Genomic DNA, 16,691 nt, shown 5'->3' with positions numbered 1-16,691 from the left:
TAGCCTTTATAATCTGAATCTGTTTACTGAACAGTGTGAACAGACGTCTTCTCGTTTTAGGCTACTTGTTAATTTAGCCTATGGCGCCCTCTGCTGTTAGATTTAGTAAAACAGTTTGAAGATCGGCCAGTTTGAGGATGCATGCGTTTTATTATGACCTTAATCTGGGTTTGACAGTGACACTTTTTTATGTTTAAATACGTACATTATTATTATTATTATTATTATTTTTACAATGTTAAGTAGTTACAGAAGGTCCATTTTATCTCAGGTTCGTTATATATTTGTTTTATCTAAAATACGTACTGAATGAATTTTATATTGTTTTACATTTTTCTCTAAACCTAACAATTCAAAGCTCCAGTACGTTCTGAAGACGTTATTTTTGGTCGCAAAGAGAAATTAAATAACGTTCTGTAACGTTATGTTGTTGTTTTTTCAAATAGCCTCCTGCAAAGTTATGGGAACGTTATTTTATGTTAAAAAAAAAAATCCTATTTTTATCATCATTATTTTTTAAAACCACGTTATGTTTGGGAACGTTATGTTTTGGTTGGGAAATCATCAAAATTAAAATAAATTAATAAAAAAAAAAATTATATTTTATAAATATATAAATATGTTTTAAATCAATAAAGCGAAATGTCTTCTAATCTATATGCATATGTGCATTTATTCTATTACTATTATTAATTGTTTTTATTTGTAATTTATTTTAAAGGACCTTATGGCCCTTTAATGATTTATAAACCAGCCTCAAAATCTGGTTTAGTAGGTAGGCTATTCACGGAAGTGAATTCTGGATACCCTTCACTGAAATTATTGCAACAAAGCTAACATCCTTAAACATACACCGCCTGACCCTTGTACCGAAAAGTCGAAGGAAGGGGCGAGCCCCACCGCTGATCTGTAACGCATCTACCGAGCGATTTCTTGACAGCGCGTCAAGAAACTCGAGAGACAGAGCGCGTCCCCTGGAGACAGCACGCGTCCACTTCCGGTTGGGCAGAGAGCTGGAAAAATAGCAACGGCTGAGGAGCACAGCTGGGGAAGGAGGAGGCCAGGCTGGAGCTAAAGCGAGTCGCTGTGCAGAGGAATGGGCGACGTTTGATCGGAGAAGGTGAGGCGTGATTTTTTTTCAATTGCGCTTTATTTTCGCTCAGACGTCACGGTTGTTGTATTTGACGCGGTTATACGCGGACGCGTCTAAATGCACGTCGCTAACCGGCTAACCCGTTAGCATTCCGTGACAGCTTTGGTGCGAGCTAGCCTGGCAGCAAATGCAATGAGGGGGAGTTCGCACGGCGCGCTCACTTCTCCGAGCGAAGCTGTCACGACCCGACCTTACCGTTTTACGCCGCTCTTTAGCCCTTTAACGTAGCTTACGTGTTTGTTTTCCTCCCAAATGCAGTCAGCGTTAGCTGCCAACCTCCACATTCCACATTCCCCTCAGTCACAAGCAAGTGGGCCACTTCCCACCCTCCTATCTGTGTTTAGACAAGTAAAACTTTTTATTGCAACCGGAGACGTGAGGCAAAAGTACCTTACGTTAACTTATTACCTTCAAATAATGGAAGTGCAAGCCATTGGCTCTGTCTTAAAACTAGTGAGCTGCCTTTTTGGACGTTATAAGTTCGTTTGATGGTGCCTGTTATGCCTTAAAATGCCGTCTTTATAGACAGCCAACTGGGTTTTAAAACACAACCAGAGTGAATTGAGCCGTTACTGATTTATTTGACAAGGTGGTAATGATTTGTTTGAAGTTAAAGTGAAACTACGTTTAATTAGCTTAGTGACTTGATCGTGAAAAGTCACAAATAACGCGTTTAATTTATAACACGTGTTTAAGAAAACTGCTTTGTCGCATGTAGCCTAGTTTTAGTTCACTAAAAATGAAAGCATTGCTGTTGCTAACTTTTTGACCTGTCATTTTTGGGTAAAGTGCCCCTTTAACTTCCACAAGTCCTGTGTGTTATTGTCCACAAACAGTGCTTTGTCTATAGGAACACATTTTTATTGGCATACTGAGAATAAAGTAAAGTGTGAGTGTTGTGCAAGAACGAGAACATACTTTTTATAGTTTCACTTTCAAAAGCCGTTCATGTGCAATAATTATTTTTTTTCCTATGAATGTGTTTTCAGGTCTTTTTAAAAGGGAATTGTTCGACATTGTTTTGCCTAGTTGTATTATATGCGATTATTGGCTGTTACAATACTTGAAATAAATTCATACTTCACACGATAGGAATGTAACTGAGGATTACGTTCTGAAGTGTTAAAGGCAGGACAGATAAACTCAACTGAGAGTTTTCATATAAAATAATTATCTGTAAATTATTAAATGGTTATCTTGCGCTTAATGGGTTAAAAACATCATATCTGTTTCCACGTACGTCCGCTCTAGTTTCCGAAATACTGGTTGAAGTGCGATAAATTGCTTGCATTTTATTTCACATTTTTAGTGTATTTGGATAAAAATTAATTAGGGTTAATACATTAATTAGGCTGCTAATTAGCTTTCTGCAATTGACCAATGCAGGTTAGTAGGTTAAATGTCACAGCAGTTCACAAGAATAACAGAGCGCCACAGTCAGGTTCTGGAACTACAAATCTCATTCGTTCTTTTCTTGATAGGGCAATTGATTTTGAATGATAACCTTTAAAGACAGATCTACAAGGTTTCTGTGAGGCTGATAAAGCCACCAGCCCACATTATTTCAACTAGACTAAATCACACCCACGCCCACTCCATTGTAGTACTGCATATTATGTAGTCAGTCTATGTTCTCAAATTTCTAAAATATTTGCATGTGTAATGGGCAGGTTTTTTGCGATAGAAGTAAAAACTTGGTTTCTTTATAGGTGTCCTCAATTCTGTAGTGCTTTTCGTAATGCTTTGTGGGATTGCATTTTTAGTTTATTTTTTCGATAAATTGACTTTTGACTTTACTGATTTCCAGGTACTTTTTGTGCATCAAATTAAAATTTGTTATATTGTGATTTACCTCATAGCTAATTGACTTGGTTCATGGCTTCCGATTTAATTTAATTTATTTTTTTTAAATCTATGGGTAAAATGAATGGGCAGTATATATCTTTGTTCCAGAAGCACAGGAAAAAGTGGGTGGGCACGATTGCGTTCTATAGGAAGGATATCTGTGAAACTTGAGTAAGTTACGTTTTCTTGTTTTTTTTTTAACTCCGGTTCTATAGAAACCATGTGGCATGTGTTCAAGGTGATTGTGTACGTGCAATAGCCTGAAAATGAAAGTAAAAATAATGTATGTAGTATTTACTCATCAGGAAGTTCTGTGGATTCCCCCACTTCCTTGTCTTTTTAAAAGACATATTTCGCTCACTAATCCTGTAGGTGTGTTTATGGCATCTCTGGGAGGCTTGAAGGTCCCTCCTAACCGCTCGGAAGGTTTCCCAACCAGACTTGTCTGAACAGACGGAGCCAAACCAATTAAGCCATGTGCATGAGTAGGCATTATTGCTTTGCACTCGATAAACCTTTCATTTTTGTGGCTGTAGCTGCTTTTCCTCAGTATTAGCTGTTAAATGGTTTGGGTTTGAAAGTCCTCCTGTTATGGCAGATTTATAGCATGTAGGGGAAAGGAAAAGGATTTTTCTTGTATCTTACACAAGACATCACCTCCCAGCTTCACCGCCGATGCTTCTGAATCTAATGACTTCTGCTGTGAGTATAATACTCGCATGTTTTGGGAACGTTGAAGAGCAGTTTGTCCCCGAAGCTTGCGGTTCAGTGGACTTTGGCTGTGTGTTGCTTGTCTCTTGGCCAGCTTCAATGAGGATCGACTTGGGAAAGAAGAAAGGATGCCTTTGACCTGCGCACACCGAAGCAAAACAGAATGACTTGGTGGTATTTTTATCCACTCTGATTATGCCTGTTAGATATGCAAAGCCTGGCTGATTTCCCTTGCCAGTTCCTTTATAGCGATTCTTAATTATCCTTTCGAATTTGTGCAGCAGTTTCCCTTTGATGTAGCTTTTCTTTTCTTGCCATTAGAATGAGTGGACTCGTAGATGGCGATGGGAGGAGGCAGAAAACAGGCCTGGACTATGTTCCTAATGCACATTGGCCTTTTTATGATCTTTCTCCTGTCACGATCGGGAGCAATATGTTAGTGTTTTAACTGAAGATTCCTTTGGTTTAGCCTCATGCCTGGGACCAAGGATGTTACCCAGAGCTTCTGACCCATTTTTTGGTAGCGTTCAAGCTAGCTGCTGCTGCGTTGTTGACTTATATAGGCTATATTATCATGATAGATATGCTAGCGTTATATAAACGTGATTAGAGATTGTAGTTATTTACTGCTGTTTTGTTAAAAATACTTTATTTTGTTCAGAACTCAATGTTAAAGCCCCGCTTGCACCAAGAATGATAACGATATTAGCATCCACACCAGCTAACAATATTTTCTATTTATCCTAAGCGCATGCTCATCTGCCGCTTTAAATTCTCCAGTTAGTGATAGCAGGATGGATTCTGATTGGCTGTCAATGTTTGTATCGTCATCAGCTGTTGGCTGAAAAGAAAAATAGTTGTGAAAATGATTCCAATAATGTCTAACTATATAGTTATCGTAATCTATATAGTTATCGCCCTATGTGTGGACGGTGCTTAAGAATTGAAGTAAATTAATGCATCATCTGGTGAACTTTGAAGACTACAGATTGTATTTACACATTTTTGTTTCCACATTCTAGAAGATAATCTGATTGAGCCCAGTGCATTATGGGTGTTGGAAGTTCACATTCCTTTTTCACAGCAGCAAAAAATTGATTTACTGCATTGACAAACAACTTTAAGACCCCATTTTGCCAGCGATTAAAGTAATTAGGGATGCATGATTTGGGATTTTTGCTGATATTTGATACGCTGATAACTTTTGGCCGGTAATAATGCTATTGTGTCCAAATCATCAAAGTGATTATCCTTATCCCCTTGTTAGTGGAGACTTTAGCTCTTAAACAGAGCATGTGCGTGTCATTGTGTCATTTGGAATGCGCTTGTTAAAAGGAGCGATGTCATTTCCTGGGATGTTCCCATGACAACGAACGCAGCATGGTGTGTGTTAGCAGAATCATTGAGGGACTTAAAGGAAAAGGTTTTCTACATATTAGTTTTTATATATTGCCATTTTTTAAAACCTTTTAAAATACAATTTTTTTGTTTATTTGCTGCACATGATAAAAGTCAGGCAATCTAATTATAAGCATAATTCTTCAAATCGGGCAGATGGCGATTTTTAAATTTAAAGCCAATACCGAGCAATTCCGAGCAATATTAATCAGATAATACCGTGCATCCCTAAATTGGAATGCTTTAATTACACAGGGAATGTCTGTGAGAAAATGACACTTTAAGACCACATGTGCATGTATTGAAATAGATGGCCAAATTTGTGAGAATTTTTCTATTAAAGTGTTGCTGAGTTAAACCACAGTGCTCGGCATGCTGGTTGTTCTCATGGTCATTTTTAAAAACAGTTCCCCACAAAGTTTGCAAAGCACTCTTCACCACTTCTCTGCCCTCTCACGGCCCTTTTGGGTTCCTTCTGCCAGACTGTGCATGTTAAGCATTTTTGGCAGTACTGGACTAGATTTTATTTTGCAGAATAGGCTAAAAGCTGCTTATCTTAAAGCAGGCCTTCTGCAGTGTTCATTTGCCAATGCTGATATGGCGGTTTTCAGTTTTAACGGCTTGCTCAGTGAACCGGTAAAAGAAGTTTTCCAGTTAGCCTTGACTTTTTATTTTTACTGTTGTTTAGGGATTCTGGGTAGCTTGTGTGTATTCAAAGGTTTTTTGTGTGTGTCTGTGTTTGGCTAGATCTGATAATAAAAATTTTACCATAATGAATTTAAAAAAGGCTAATTTAAATTATCCCAGGAAAGATTAAATTCGGCTAAAACTGTGTTTACCTAATTTCATCATCAGGTTTGGTCTGGTATGTAATGCAAATGCATGTAAAACTGCAGTTTAAAAAAAAAAAAAAACCAAACATGCTGATTCATGAGTTATGAGATACAATAAGTAACTCATGATTAGACATGAAGACGTGTCATGCAATGAACCAAGGCAACTCGATCACTTTAACTGGAACAGCTCTGTTGATGCCAGAAAATTAGCCTTCGACATACACGTCGACTGTTGCCAAGTTTCTTATAGCACTGTTGACGCTGCTGCATTATCTCATTGAGAAATTGCTAACCTTTAACAGACAATCTTTTCACCAGTCCACCGTATAAATATGCCCCTTGGTCTGTTACTTGTGCAACTCGTGGTCTGAGGAAGTAGTTTCATGATTTTATTGTTTTTAATGATTGAGAGGTAAAATCCCCCTCAATACTCGCCCCAGGACACCTCGCCTGAGTGCGAAACCTATGATTGCATCTCACTGGAGTGCTGCCAGGACACTTGCCCCCTTGGGTCCATGAGATCAACCAGAGTATAGATTCTCTGGCAACCTGTCAAACTTGAGTTTAGCTTGGTTCGCATAGCAGTGGAGCAATGACTTTCTGACATGACTTCTGCATGTACATGTGAACATAACAGGAATTACACATTTAACTTTTGCATTAAATTAAACAAAAGTTGACCTTAAAGTCATTGACTTCTGTTTCAAAGAATTGCTTTTTTTATATTCTGTTAAAGAAATCTGAATAAAGTCACAGTTTCTGCAAAAAATATTATGCAGCACAGCAAGTTTCACTTTTTGATGATAGTTAAACATTTGTTTTGAATTCCTAAAATAACAATAGTACCAATAAATAGTTGTATTTGTTTTCTGTAATATTTCTGTTTATTTCTCCATGTTTTTTTTTTTGTTTTTGTTTTTTTGCAATTTATGTATAGGTGTATACAAGAAAAGTTGAAAGTTGAAATTGTTTCTCTTGAGTGTTTTTATTATTCCTCCCCTCTTCCTGTTTCTCTTGACCATGGCAAAGAGACAACATATGGCGACGAGACAGGTCTCTGCCAATTGGAGAAAGTGTTTACGCTCCCAAATTGCTGACTGAGATTCACGCTGAATCACTAGAGAGTGAGAAAAGAAGGCTTCAGAGTAGGTGGAGGCATAGGAGGACCTAGAGAGAAGATTACAAAGGGGAAGATAAGAAGAACAGCCTTTCCTTTTCTGGATTCTTGTGATTTTTAATCCTTTTTTCATTTCTTTTTAAATGCAGCTTTTATAATGTGCTGTGCTGTTCAATATATTACTTGCAAGTTAAGTGGCTGCAGCAGTCTTTTATGCTCTTAATGATGGATCAGTCTTCTCCCACATTGTTTTTGGCTTGATCTAATGATGTCTCTGAACAACACACCCATGAGAATCTAAGATCTTATTGGTTCTGTAATTATTTGTCTGTTTTTTTAGACTTTGTTCTGAATGACACATTTGCTTGAGAGCACTTTATGAACTATGAACTAGGAGTTTTTTGGGTGTGTTTGAAGACCAGTCATGGCTATAGGCTGTTTTTGTCATTTGAAGAGGTCATGTCTATTGAGTTTTTAAAGTGCTTTAGCTTTAGTTCATGCAGCAACAAGGGATTGGATTAAAGTGTGCACTAGATGCTTCACTAAAACTTGCACTCTTGTTCTCTTGTCTTTTTCTGCTTTATGAATCTCTGTGAAATTAGTCAGATACAGTGTCTTATTACAGAATGTTCTGGTAATTCAAAACATTTATCCCACTGAGATCTAAACAAACCCATGCCAACATATACACTTCCATTCAATAGTTTGGAGTCAGTCATTACTGGCAGTAAAGCTGTATAATGTAACACAAGATTCATATTAGATCAATAGATTGTTGTTTTGAAATGAAATATCTGTTTAATCCTGCAGGATTTCTCTCAGAAAAAAACAGCACAAAGAAATATTATCACCAAAATGGTGCATTAGAATAATTGTAGGGTCATATCACTTGGTAAACTGGAGAAAGGCTGCTTAAAAATGTAGCTTTGCCAGGAAGAAATTACATTTTAAAATGCATTCAAACGGTTTAAAAAAACATAAAATAATTACATCACTGCCTGATGCTTAAATCTTAAACGTGCACACTGCAAGATTTGCATATCACGGCACAATTCAAGATATTTTAAAGATCAGTTTAGTCACACATTGCCATTTTATTAACTAATGTTAGTGGTCTTCTGCATTTACCCGGTACATTCAAAACCCCAGCACTTCTCTTTGCTCTTGGGATTATGGTATCTTTTCGACACATTAAAGATAGTTGTTTGTGCAAAATGTACACACGCAGTTTCCATTATCTTTGGAAATTACTGAAGGAATTATAGCTGTAATCCTCTGACATCATTTTTTTTTAAATCCCCTTCTATTCATATAAATAAATGTGGAGAAAAAAAGCAATTTCCATCTGTGTTTACATATCCTCTACCTTTCACTTAGAGTACCTTAATACCTATAAACGTGTTTCCTCACTTTTTTTTTTTTTTTTTTTTTCTTCTGCAGGTTCTCTACAAACCAGGAGAGAAGACAGTGAGTCATGGAGGACTGTGGTAGCCTCATAGAGTTCGATGTACCTGAGTTCAGCAATACCGTCCTGAACCAGCTCAATGAGCTCCGTCTCCAGGGCAAGCTGTGTGACATCATTGTGCACATTCAGGGCCAGCCATTCCGAGCCCACAAGGCCGTCCTGGCCGCCAGCTCACCGTACTTCCGCGATCATTCAGCACTAGGCACGATGAGTGGCCTCTCCATCTCCGTAATCAAAAGCCCCGAGGTGTTTGAGCAGCTGCTTGCCTTCTGCTACACTGGCCGAATGTCATTGCGCCTACGTGATGTCATCAGCTTCCTCACGGCTGCCAGCTTCCTCCAAATGCAGGCTGTGATTGACAAATGCACACAGATTCTTGAGGGTATTCACTCCAAGATCAGCGTCCCTGTGCCTGCTGGGATGGATCCAGATAACGATTGCACCACCTCAAGGGCTGGACGCAACGGTGTGAAAGACGGAGGTATCTTTGTAAACCCCACCCAGATTTCGCCGCCCTATTTTTCTCGCCAGAATCATTGCGCTGAGGGGCGGAGCTCAGGTAAGGGAGCGGCAGAAGAAGGTCAGTCAGACCGAGGGAGTAGCGACGGCATATCCGAGCAGGAGGTGTCCATGGAGGTCGAATCCGAACAAGTAGACCTCATCGGAAAGGATGGACAGGTAACCGATGTCCATATCAAACTGGAGAAAACGGACCGGCCCAGCTACTCCGATAGCTCATCGGCCGGTGATGACGGCTACCACACAGAGCTGGTGGATGGTGAACAGGTGTTGGCTGTCAGCGTGGGATCGTACGGGCCTGTGATTTCCTCTGCCGGTTACACTTACTCTGCATTACCTTCCTCCTGTTTCGTGAGCCTGAGTTCTTCTAGCCCATCTCGCTCATTGCTCAGCAGCGTCCGGGGTGGACGTGCCCGCCCGAAACGTCCCGTTCCGCTTCCGGCCGATCTGCTAACTCAGCTCAAGCCCGGTGCCGAGGAAGGAGATCCACCCGCAACGGCAACTACCTTGGAGAATGACGTAAGGGAGCGGAGTTTCCGCGGACAGTGGTACCCCTACAACGAGCGCCTCATCTGCATCTACTGCGGCAAGTCCTTCAACCAAAAGGGCAGCCTGGACCGTCACATGCGTCTGCACATGGGCATCACACCTTTTGTCTGCAAGTTCTGCGGCAAGAAGTACACCCGCAAAGACCAGCTGGAGTACCACATCCGAGGCCACACGGACAACAAACCCTTCCACTGCCAGATCTGCGGCAAATGCTTTCCCTTCCAAGGCACACTCAACCAGCATTTGCGTAAGAAGCACATGACCTCTGGCACAGAAGTTAACAATCACACTGACTTGCTGGGAGAGGCACCAGATGGCCAGAGACCGGAGCAAGAGGATGCCTCCGAGGGTGAAGCGGCCTGCGGAGCAGCTTATCCCGATGATTTGTCAACGAAAACCCCCAGCGAAGAAAGTGGCAAGTGTAGTCCGGAAGAAACCCCTGCATCCAAACCCCTGCGTGGATACTGAGAGTTTTCCATTTGGTTGTTTGTCCTCCTTATCTAATAAGGAAGCATAAAGGGTTACTCTTTTAGTGATTTAGCCCAGCTGTTTTTAAAGAACGACAAGAAATAACCTGCCTTGCGCATTTTCTACTCGTCCATTTTTGTGGAAGTTCTACACAGGACAAAGATCGAGAGAAAGTTTTTAAGGAGTTTTTCAAAGGGAAGGAGTCCTATAATCGGGGAACGAAATATTCGGGGAGGAGGTCTCTGTAATCAAGGCCTCCTAAGAGTTTTATCACATTTTTATATATCTATATATATATAAATATATATATATTTCCATGTTTTTCAACATATTTACAGAGTAATATAGGCATGTTGCAATAATGAATAATGTGAAAGCTCAGATGAGATGCTTGTCATATCACGCTTTTACCTGACCTGTTTTTGCACATGTGGCCTGTAATAGGTCACTCACTCACGAGGAATGGTTTATCTGCCAGTGCAAGGCTCTTTTGTGACACATCCTTCAATACCTCATTATACAACCTCAACATATACTCATAATGGACAGTATTTGTAGCTTGTCGTCAACTCCAGCCAGGTTTTACCTCATAGCAAAGAACCTGAACGGAGGGGAAGAAGCTTCTCTCAGTAAAGTCACATTTGTTTTGTTTTCGTAGGGTTTGAATGAATGCTGCAGTGAAAACCCCTGAACAAAACATCTTCACTCTACCAAGGCTTGATACTTCAGTGAAATATTCCTTAGTGATTGTATGAATTCTGGATTAATCTTGTTCAGCCATGTTGTGCGTATCTCTGAGAATATTGTTAGTACAAGGTATACCTGTGGTTTATTTTCAGGATCGTCCTTTTTTTTTTTTTTTTTTTTTTTTTTTTTTAAATGCCATATTTTCATAATCACAGTCTGTCACCTTACACACTTCCTGTAAGATTATCCACTTAGTTTCAGGTATAATATAAACAGTATAATCACAGATTAGTGCTGGAGTAGAGAAACAGTCAACAATATTATTCAGTTAAGAAATGTTTAGTCAAAGTTTTGCCTTTTGATTTGGTGCCAAGTTTCTTTCTTTCTTTCTTTTTTTTCTTCTCTCAAAATCAAATTCAGAAAAACAATTTTTTTTTTTTTTTTGTCGTTTAAGTTTTTCCAAACAAAAGTGGGGAGGGTGTGCCTTTTTAAAATGAAAGTTAAAATTTATACATTAATATATTTGTAGACCCGTTTCTTAAAGTGGTGTGGGAGTCATGCAAGTTATGAAAATTGCCTTAGGGCCATACCGACATTGGAAGGAAGGGGGAAAAACTTCTTAGTAAAATATTTATAGCATTAATGTACACACTTGATCAGTGGTTAAAATTGCAAACAGCTCTTCTTGTGTTCAGCTGGCTCGAAAGAATTTTTAGTTAGTTTTTTTTTTTTTTTTTTTTTTTTCAAAACAGCTGTGAGAAGAAGCTCTCTTTGGCTTCTCACACTTGTGGATCTGTCGATGTACAGACCAAAACGTTTGCTGTTTCAATACAGAAATGTATAATTGAAGAAGATTCACTTACTGCCGGTATGCTTTTGTTAATGTTAAATTGTATGGAGGGGTATTGTTTATGCTGGAGGTATATCGCGTAGGGTTTCATACTACAATAGAGCAGTAATAAGATAAACCTGCAGTGTCAGTACCACTATTGTGGGCACTTTTATACATTAAGTATTGCGAAGAGAGAACCCTGGATGCCTATTATGTCCGCAATATCTCTTCCCATCCATTTTCATTGTTATGTAACTGGTGCAAAACGTCATACCTCACTTTTTTTTTTTTTTTTGTCTTTTTCTGACCTGTGATTGAATAAGGCTCCTTGTTGTCTCACATGCCAATTGTAGATACATTTTTATTATTTCTTATCACCACACTGTCTTATTTGATTAATTCTGATGAATTCTATAAGCGGCTACATAAGCAAAACAAGTAAAATGGCGTATTGTCGACTCATCTTTTATAGTCCTCGCTACAGTCGAGCATCTGCCTCCCTGACTGTCTGCAGTATATTTGATTTATAGGTCTTGATGCTCAGACAGATTAAAACATGCCTCGCTTTTACAAGATTCAAGTGCTTTCAAGTTTGCCTGACATACCATTTGGATATTTACTTCACCACACCCTCCATAAGTTAACTTTAATGAGCATTAGCCAAGGATAGTTAACGTAAGCAGCATTCCCCTTTTGTTTAGAAACTCTGGTATTATCCTTCGACGACAACTCCTCAATTCTGCCATCCACATCCAGTATCACGCCTTGGACAAAACCCGTTTCTGAAAGTACGATACGTTAAAATACACAGTGACTTACATTATGGTGCTGTTCTTTTCTTTTGTTGCGTTTACTCAACTTTTTATTTCAGTTAAAGTATTTAGAGATTTCAAATTGAACTTCAGGACTTCTACCCTCTCTCTTTCTTTAAAACCATTTTCACTCAAAGTGCAAATTTTAGAATGCTGAACTATATTCGTGCCATTTAAAATCTCTTCATGTGCTCGTATTACTGGCAGATGAGTGAGAATGAACCTTACACTTTAATTTTTAGCGGCTGTCGACTTTTGAATCGGTTTTAAACAATGAGCCAATGTGAAAACTACAGTTATCGAGAGCCAAAACTCTGAATGCAGAACACCTCGTACTACTGACAGCATGTTTGGTGTCGTTCTGTGACATGAGATACCATGTATGCCATTTGAAACATTGTAAGCCTGACTGCTTTGTTCCCTGAACATGTTTAGATTTGCTCTGTTCCTTTTATCGTAATGTTCCCGTTCATCTTAGATGATGTGAACGTGACTTTGGCCACTAACCAAAGAGCAAACCAAAAATTGTAAAGGGTTTGTGTAGTGTTGCACAGCGGACAAAAGAGAGACCAAAAGCAAGCCCTGGAACAAATGAATCTGTTTTGGAGGTGTCAGTAGATCTTCTCCGTCTCATTTCCCAGCCTCATGCTGGCTTTAACACCTGTCGGGATTTTCTAGCTTTGGCTGTCATTTATTTCACACATTGGTGTTAGGTAGGTTTTGCTGAGATAATGTTTTACAATGAATGAAGCTGTAAGCTTTAGTATTTGGTGAACAGATTTTGGATGTTGTTCTGTGGTCTTTAAAGAATGATGGTACAAACACTTTTTTTTTTTTTTTTTTTTTTTTTTTTTTTGTCAAAGTTGATTAACCGGTGCCTTGATGTGAAACATAGGCTTCACTACTCTTTGAGGTCAGCAAGATTTATTTATTTGTTTTTATCACATAATATTAATTTGTATTTCAAATTAAATTAGTTCTTTTAAACCGTTTATTCATTGAAAAGAGAAATGCGGTTGCGTAAAAATACTGATGAATGTTTTCAACGTTAGTGACGCAGAAGACTGCTGAAAAATTCAGTTTTTGCTTTTAAAATCTAAAAGAATTTTGAATGATAAATCTTCCTGACCCCAAACGTTTGAGTTGAAGTGTATGTGAATCACTTACACCGCATTTTTATTTTTATTTTTTTGTGTGTGTTGCCATGCAAGATTATGGGAATGAGATGAGGGGATCCTTCAAAGAAGGCAGAAATGTTTGTTATTTTTAGATGTATCAATGTATCAGCCTGGCCTTTTGTAAAAAAACAAAACAAAAAAAAACATATATTGAACTAATGGTAATATGCAAAAGCAATATGCCTGTTGGATCATAATTGGGACATGCAGTAAGGGTTCTGTCTGTATAGCTGCATTTGTTTTCCTCTGTATCATTCTTTTTGTTTCTATGGGGAAACATCCTATTTGTAGGGAATTGATCTGCATTGAAGCGACAGAGATTTTCACGTCAGAATCATTATGCAGTTTCCACAGAAAGTGAATATGCTGAAATAATAAAATGGGACAATCAAACAGCTTCACGATACGGAAGCTTCCTCTTAAAAATAAGTAAAACAGAAAAAAGAAAAAAAAAGGTTAGTTGATTTATGCTTGGCTATATTCTCATCAGAATGATGATGCTTTCAGGTTAGCAGATCGCTGTATTATGTATATTGTTTGGTCTGGGGGAAATATGCATGCCGGCCCACTTATTGTTCAAGTAGAATTGCATGGTGCCCTCCGCGTTGTAATACGAAACTACAGATTACTTTTTGTTTTTGTCTTAAAACTTGAAAGTGATTTTCATTTATAGCTATATCTCTTATGTGATATTTCACCTGGCATGCACTTAATGATTTATTTTAAGTAATAAATAATGTATTCCATAAGGGATTAATTAATTGACCATGTAATGCTCCCATCTTATGGGACTCATAAGGCCTCAAATATTTTATCGCTTGGGATGTGTTTCCCCTTCAATGGTGCTTTACGACTGGTCAGGTTTCTTTTTGGTTTTTATAATGTATAAGCAAAAAGATGTTAAATCGGTGATATGGGGTTAACATACACTTGTAAATGATTTAATGAACTGTACTAATAGAGTCATACTTCGCCAACTGACCTAGATACTCATGGTCCATATTCACTCGCTTTGTTCACATAAAACCAGTTCAGTTTGTGCCACGCACAATAATCAAAAAAGAAGTGTTTACAGGGAAGGCTGTTGGACTACTTTTTGATTGTGCAGCTCGTCCTTTTTAACTGTTGAAAACTGTTGACTTACTTCAGGTAGTTTATGAACACTGAGCTAAACCTAGAGATATTGAAGAAAAGAAAATCTTGAAGTCTTCCATTGGTTCTCCACTTCCAACATGTCTCCACTGTGTAATATGCAAAAGCAATAACCTTTTTAAGAGCCGTTTTTTTTTTCTTCTTTGGAGTCCGTCTGCCTCTCGGATTGCAGGAGGATTGTGTCTCAAAATGAATGCATTCAGGATGTCAGGGAGCCGAGGTCATTTATGGCAAAGAGAGGATTTTTTTTTTTTTTGTTCTCATGTTTTAAGATATACTTTTATGTGAAGACTTGGACAGGTTGGGAAGAGCGGCTTCTTGTTTTTCTTTTGTGGTTACGACAGAGTCCACGTTCTGTTTGTGCTTCATCGACCTGCCACCTCAGTGTCTCTCGGTGCATCTTTTTGTCTTTTTAATCCGTGTCTAATAAGAAAGGGATCTTTGAGATCGGTGACCTGCCGCTGCGGTCTACGTTTCGAGATGACGGATATAACAGGCTAATTGGAACTACTAAAGTAATAGTTCACCCAAAATGGAAATGCGCTACAAACTAACAGAGGCGAACAATTATGTAATGTTTGATAATTAAAATTTATGCTCAGCCAGTGAATGAGGTGAATGGGTGCCGTCAGAATAAGAGTTCAAACAGCTGATTATAAACTTCACAAGTAATCCACACGACTCTGATGAACATCTTTATATAGCAAAAAGCTGTGCGATTGTAAGAAACGGAGATCATTAAGCCCTTTTCATTTAAAATTGTGTTGTCCTCTCGCGTCAAAATTCACCGGCATAATTGTTTATAACCGCTTTGGCTTGTAAACGATTAATCAGTACCGATTCGGCCAAGACGAGCAACGCTACGGATAGAGGACTTGCGTTTTAGTTGGAAGCTACAGTTAGAAATGGAAAAACATGCAGATTTTTTTTCACTCCAGGAGACATTTACGGATGGATCATGCAAATTACTTGAGGATTGTTGCTTCTATTGCTTTTGGCCCCTCGTTCTAACTGCACCCCTTCACTTCAGAGGATCAGCTTGGTAAACAAATGGTGTAATGCTACGTTTCCACAAATCTCTTCTGATGAATTTTAACTCCTCTACTTCTCGGATAGCCTGTGGTTAAGTGCTTTTTCATCGAACGTACGTTTCTGGATGATTATTCCTTTAACGCTGGCTCCGTCAGACTCTCGTTCTCTCATGTATTCGGGACATTGCAAAAAGTAAAAAGTAGAACTCAGGGTTTACTAGTATTCAGAAAATGCCATTTTGGACGCGCATTGATCTATGTGCGTCCAAAACTAAGCTTGCACTCTTACTTCAGGTGGGGAAACAATTCCTCAGTCATTGGTTCCCAAAACAGTCTGCCTCATAGGTGTGTGGTAAGACGCACCTAAATGTTTCCGTTCTTGCTCTTCCCGAACGCATGGGAGTTTCACCGCCGAGGAAAGCAGATCTTTAGGTCTTCTCTCATAAGTAGCGCTCTGTCCAACCTTCTGTCATCCATATAAGTACAACCTCACAACCCAACTGTGAACCTCAGAACTTTACTGTTTTATACAACTATGAAGTACATGAAGCTAGCTGACGCCGATGCTGTAACAATTAACTCGCCATTTATGAATTTTATTTTATAGCATGAAATATAAAATTATATTTATTCAAATGATATATTTTACTCATAATCATTCTGTGCTGCTTTTTATTTTCGTTCTTAAAGCTTGTACATTGCTTTTTTATGATACAAAGAAATGTCAATAGATAAAAAATGCATTTGTTTGTACAATAAAGATGCTGATTTGGCAAAACGCCTGGATATCTTGGTTTTCACTCGGTCGCTGGTAGGAATGATTCATTGTTATTTGTATTTGTTCATGCGGATGTCCGCTAGATGGAGCACGTGTACAGCAAATGAATTGCTGTCAATTAAAATAGTAATTATCAGAGGTACTGCAATTACAGTCTACA

The 16,691-nt window shown here is 38.6% G+C and overlaps 1 protein-coding gene across 1 annotated transcript; it reads left to right on the top strand.

Annotated features, from left to right (window-relative positions):
- Positions 1 to 975: 975 nt before the first annotated feature.
- LOC122350755 (zinc finger and BTB domain-containing protein 34-like) lies at positions 976 to 14,797 on the top strand. Its single transcript, XM_043247447.1, has 2 exons — positions 976 to 1,120; positions 8,501 to 14,797. Exon 2 carries the CDS (start codon positions 8,535 to 8,537, stop codon positions 10,059 to 10,061), a length of 1,527 nt encoding a protein of 508 aa, XP_043103382.1. The 5' UTR covers positions 976 to 1,120; positions 8,501 to 8,534; the 3' UTR covers positions 10,062 to 14,797.
- The last annotated feature ends 1,894 nt before the right edge of the window (positions 14,798 to 16,691 follow it).

Source organism: Puntigrus tetrazona, chromosome 8 (genome assembly GCF_018831695.1).
Source record: "Puntigrus tetrazona isolate hp1 chromosome 8, ASM1883169v1, whole genome shotgun sequence".
Classification (NCBI taxonomy): Eukaryota; Metazoa; Chordata; class Actinopteri; order Cypriniformes; family Cyprinidae; genus Puntigrus; species Puntigrus tetrazona.
Note: the sequence above shows the minus strand (reverse complement) of the source record. Positions and strands in the feature narration are given on the sequence as shown.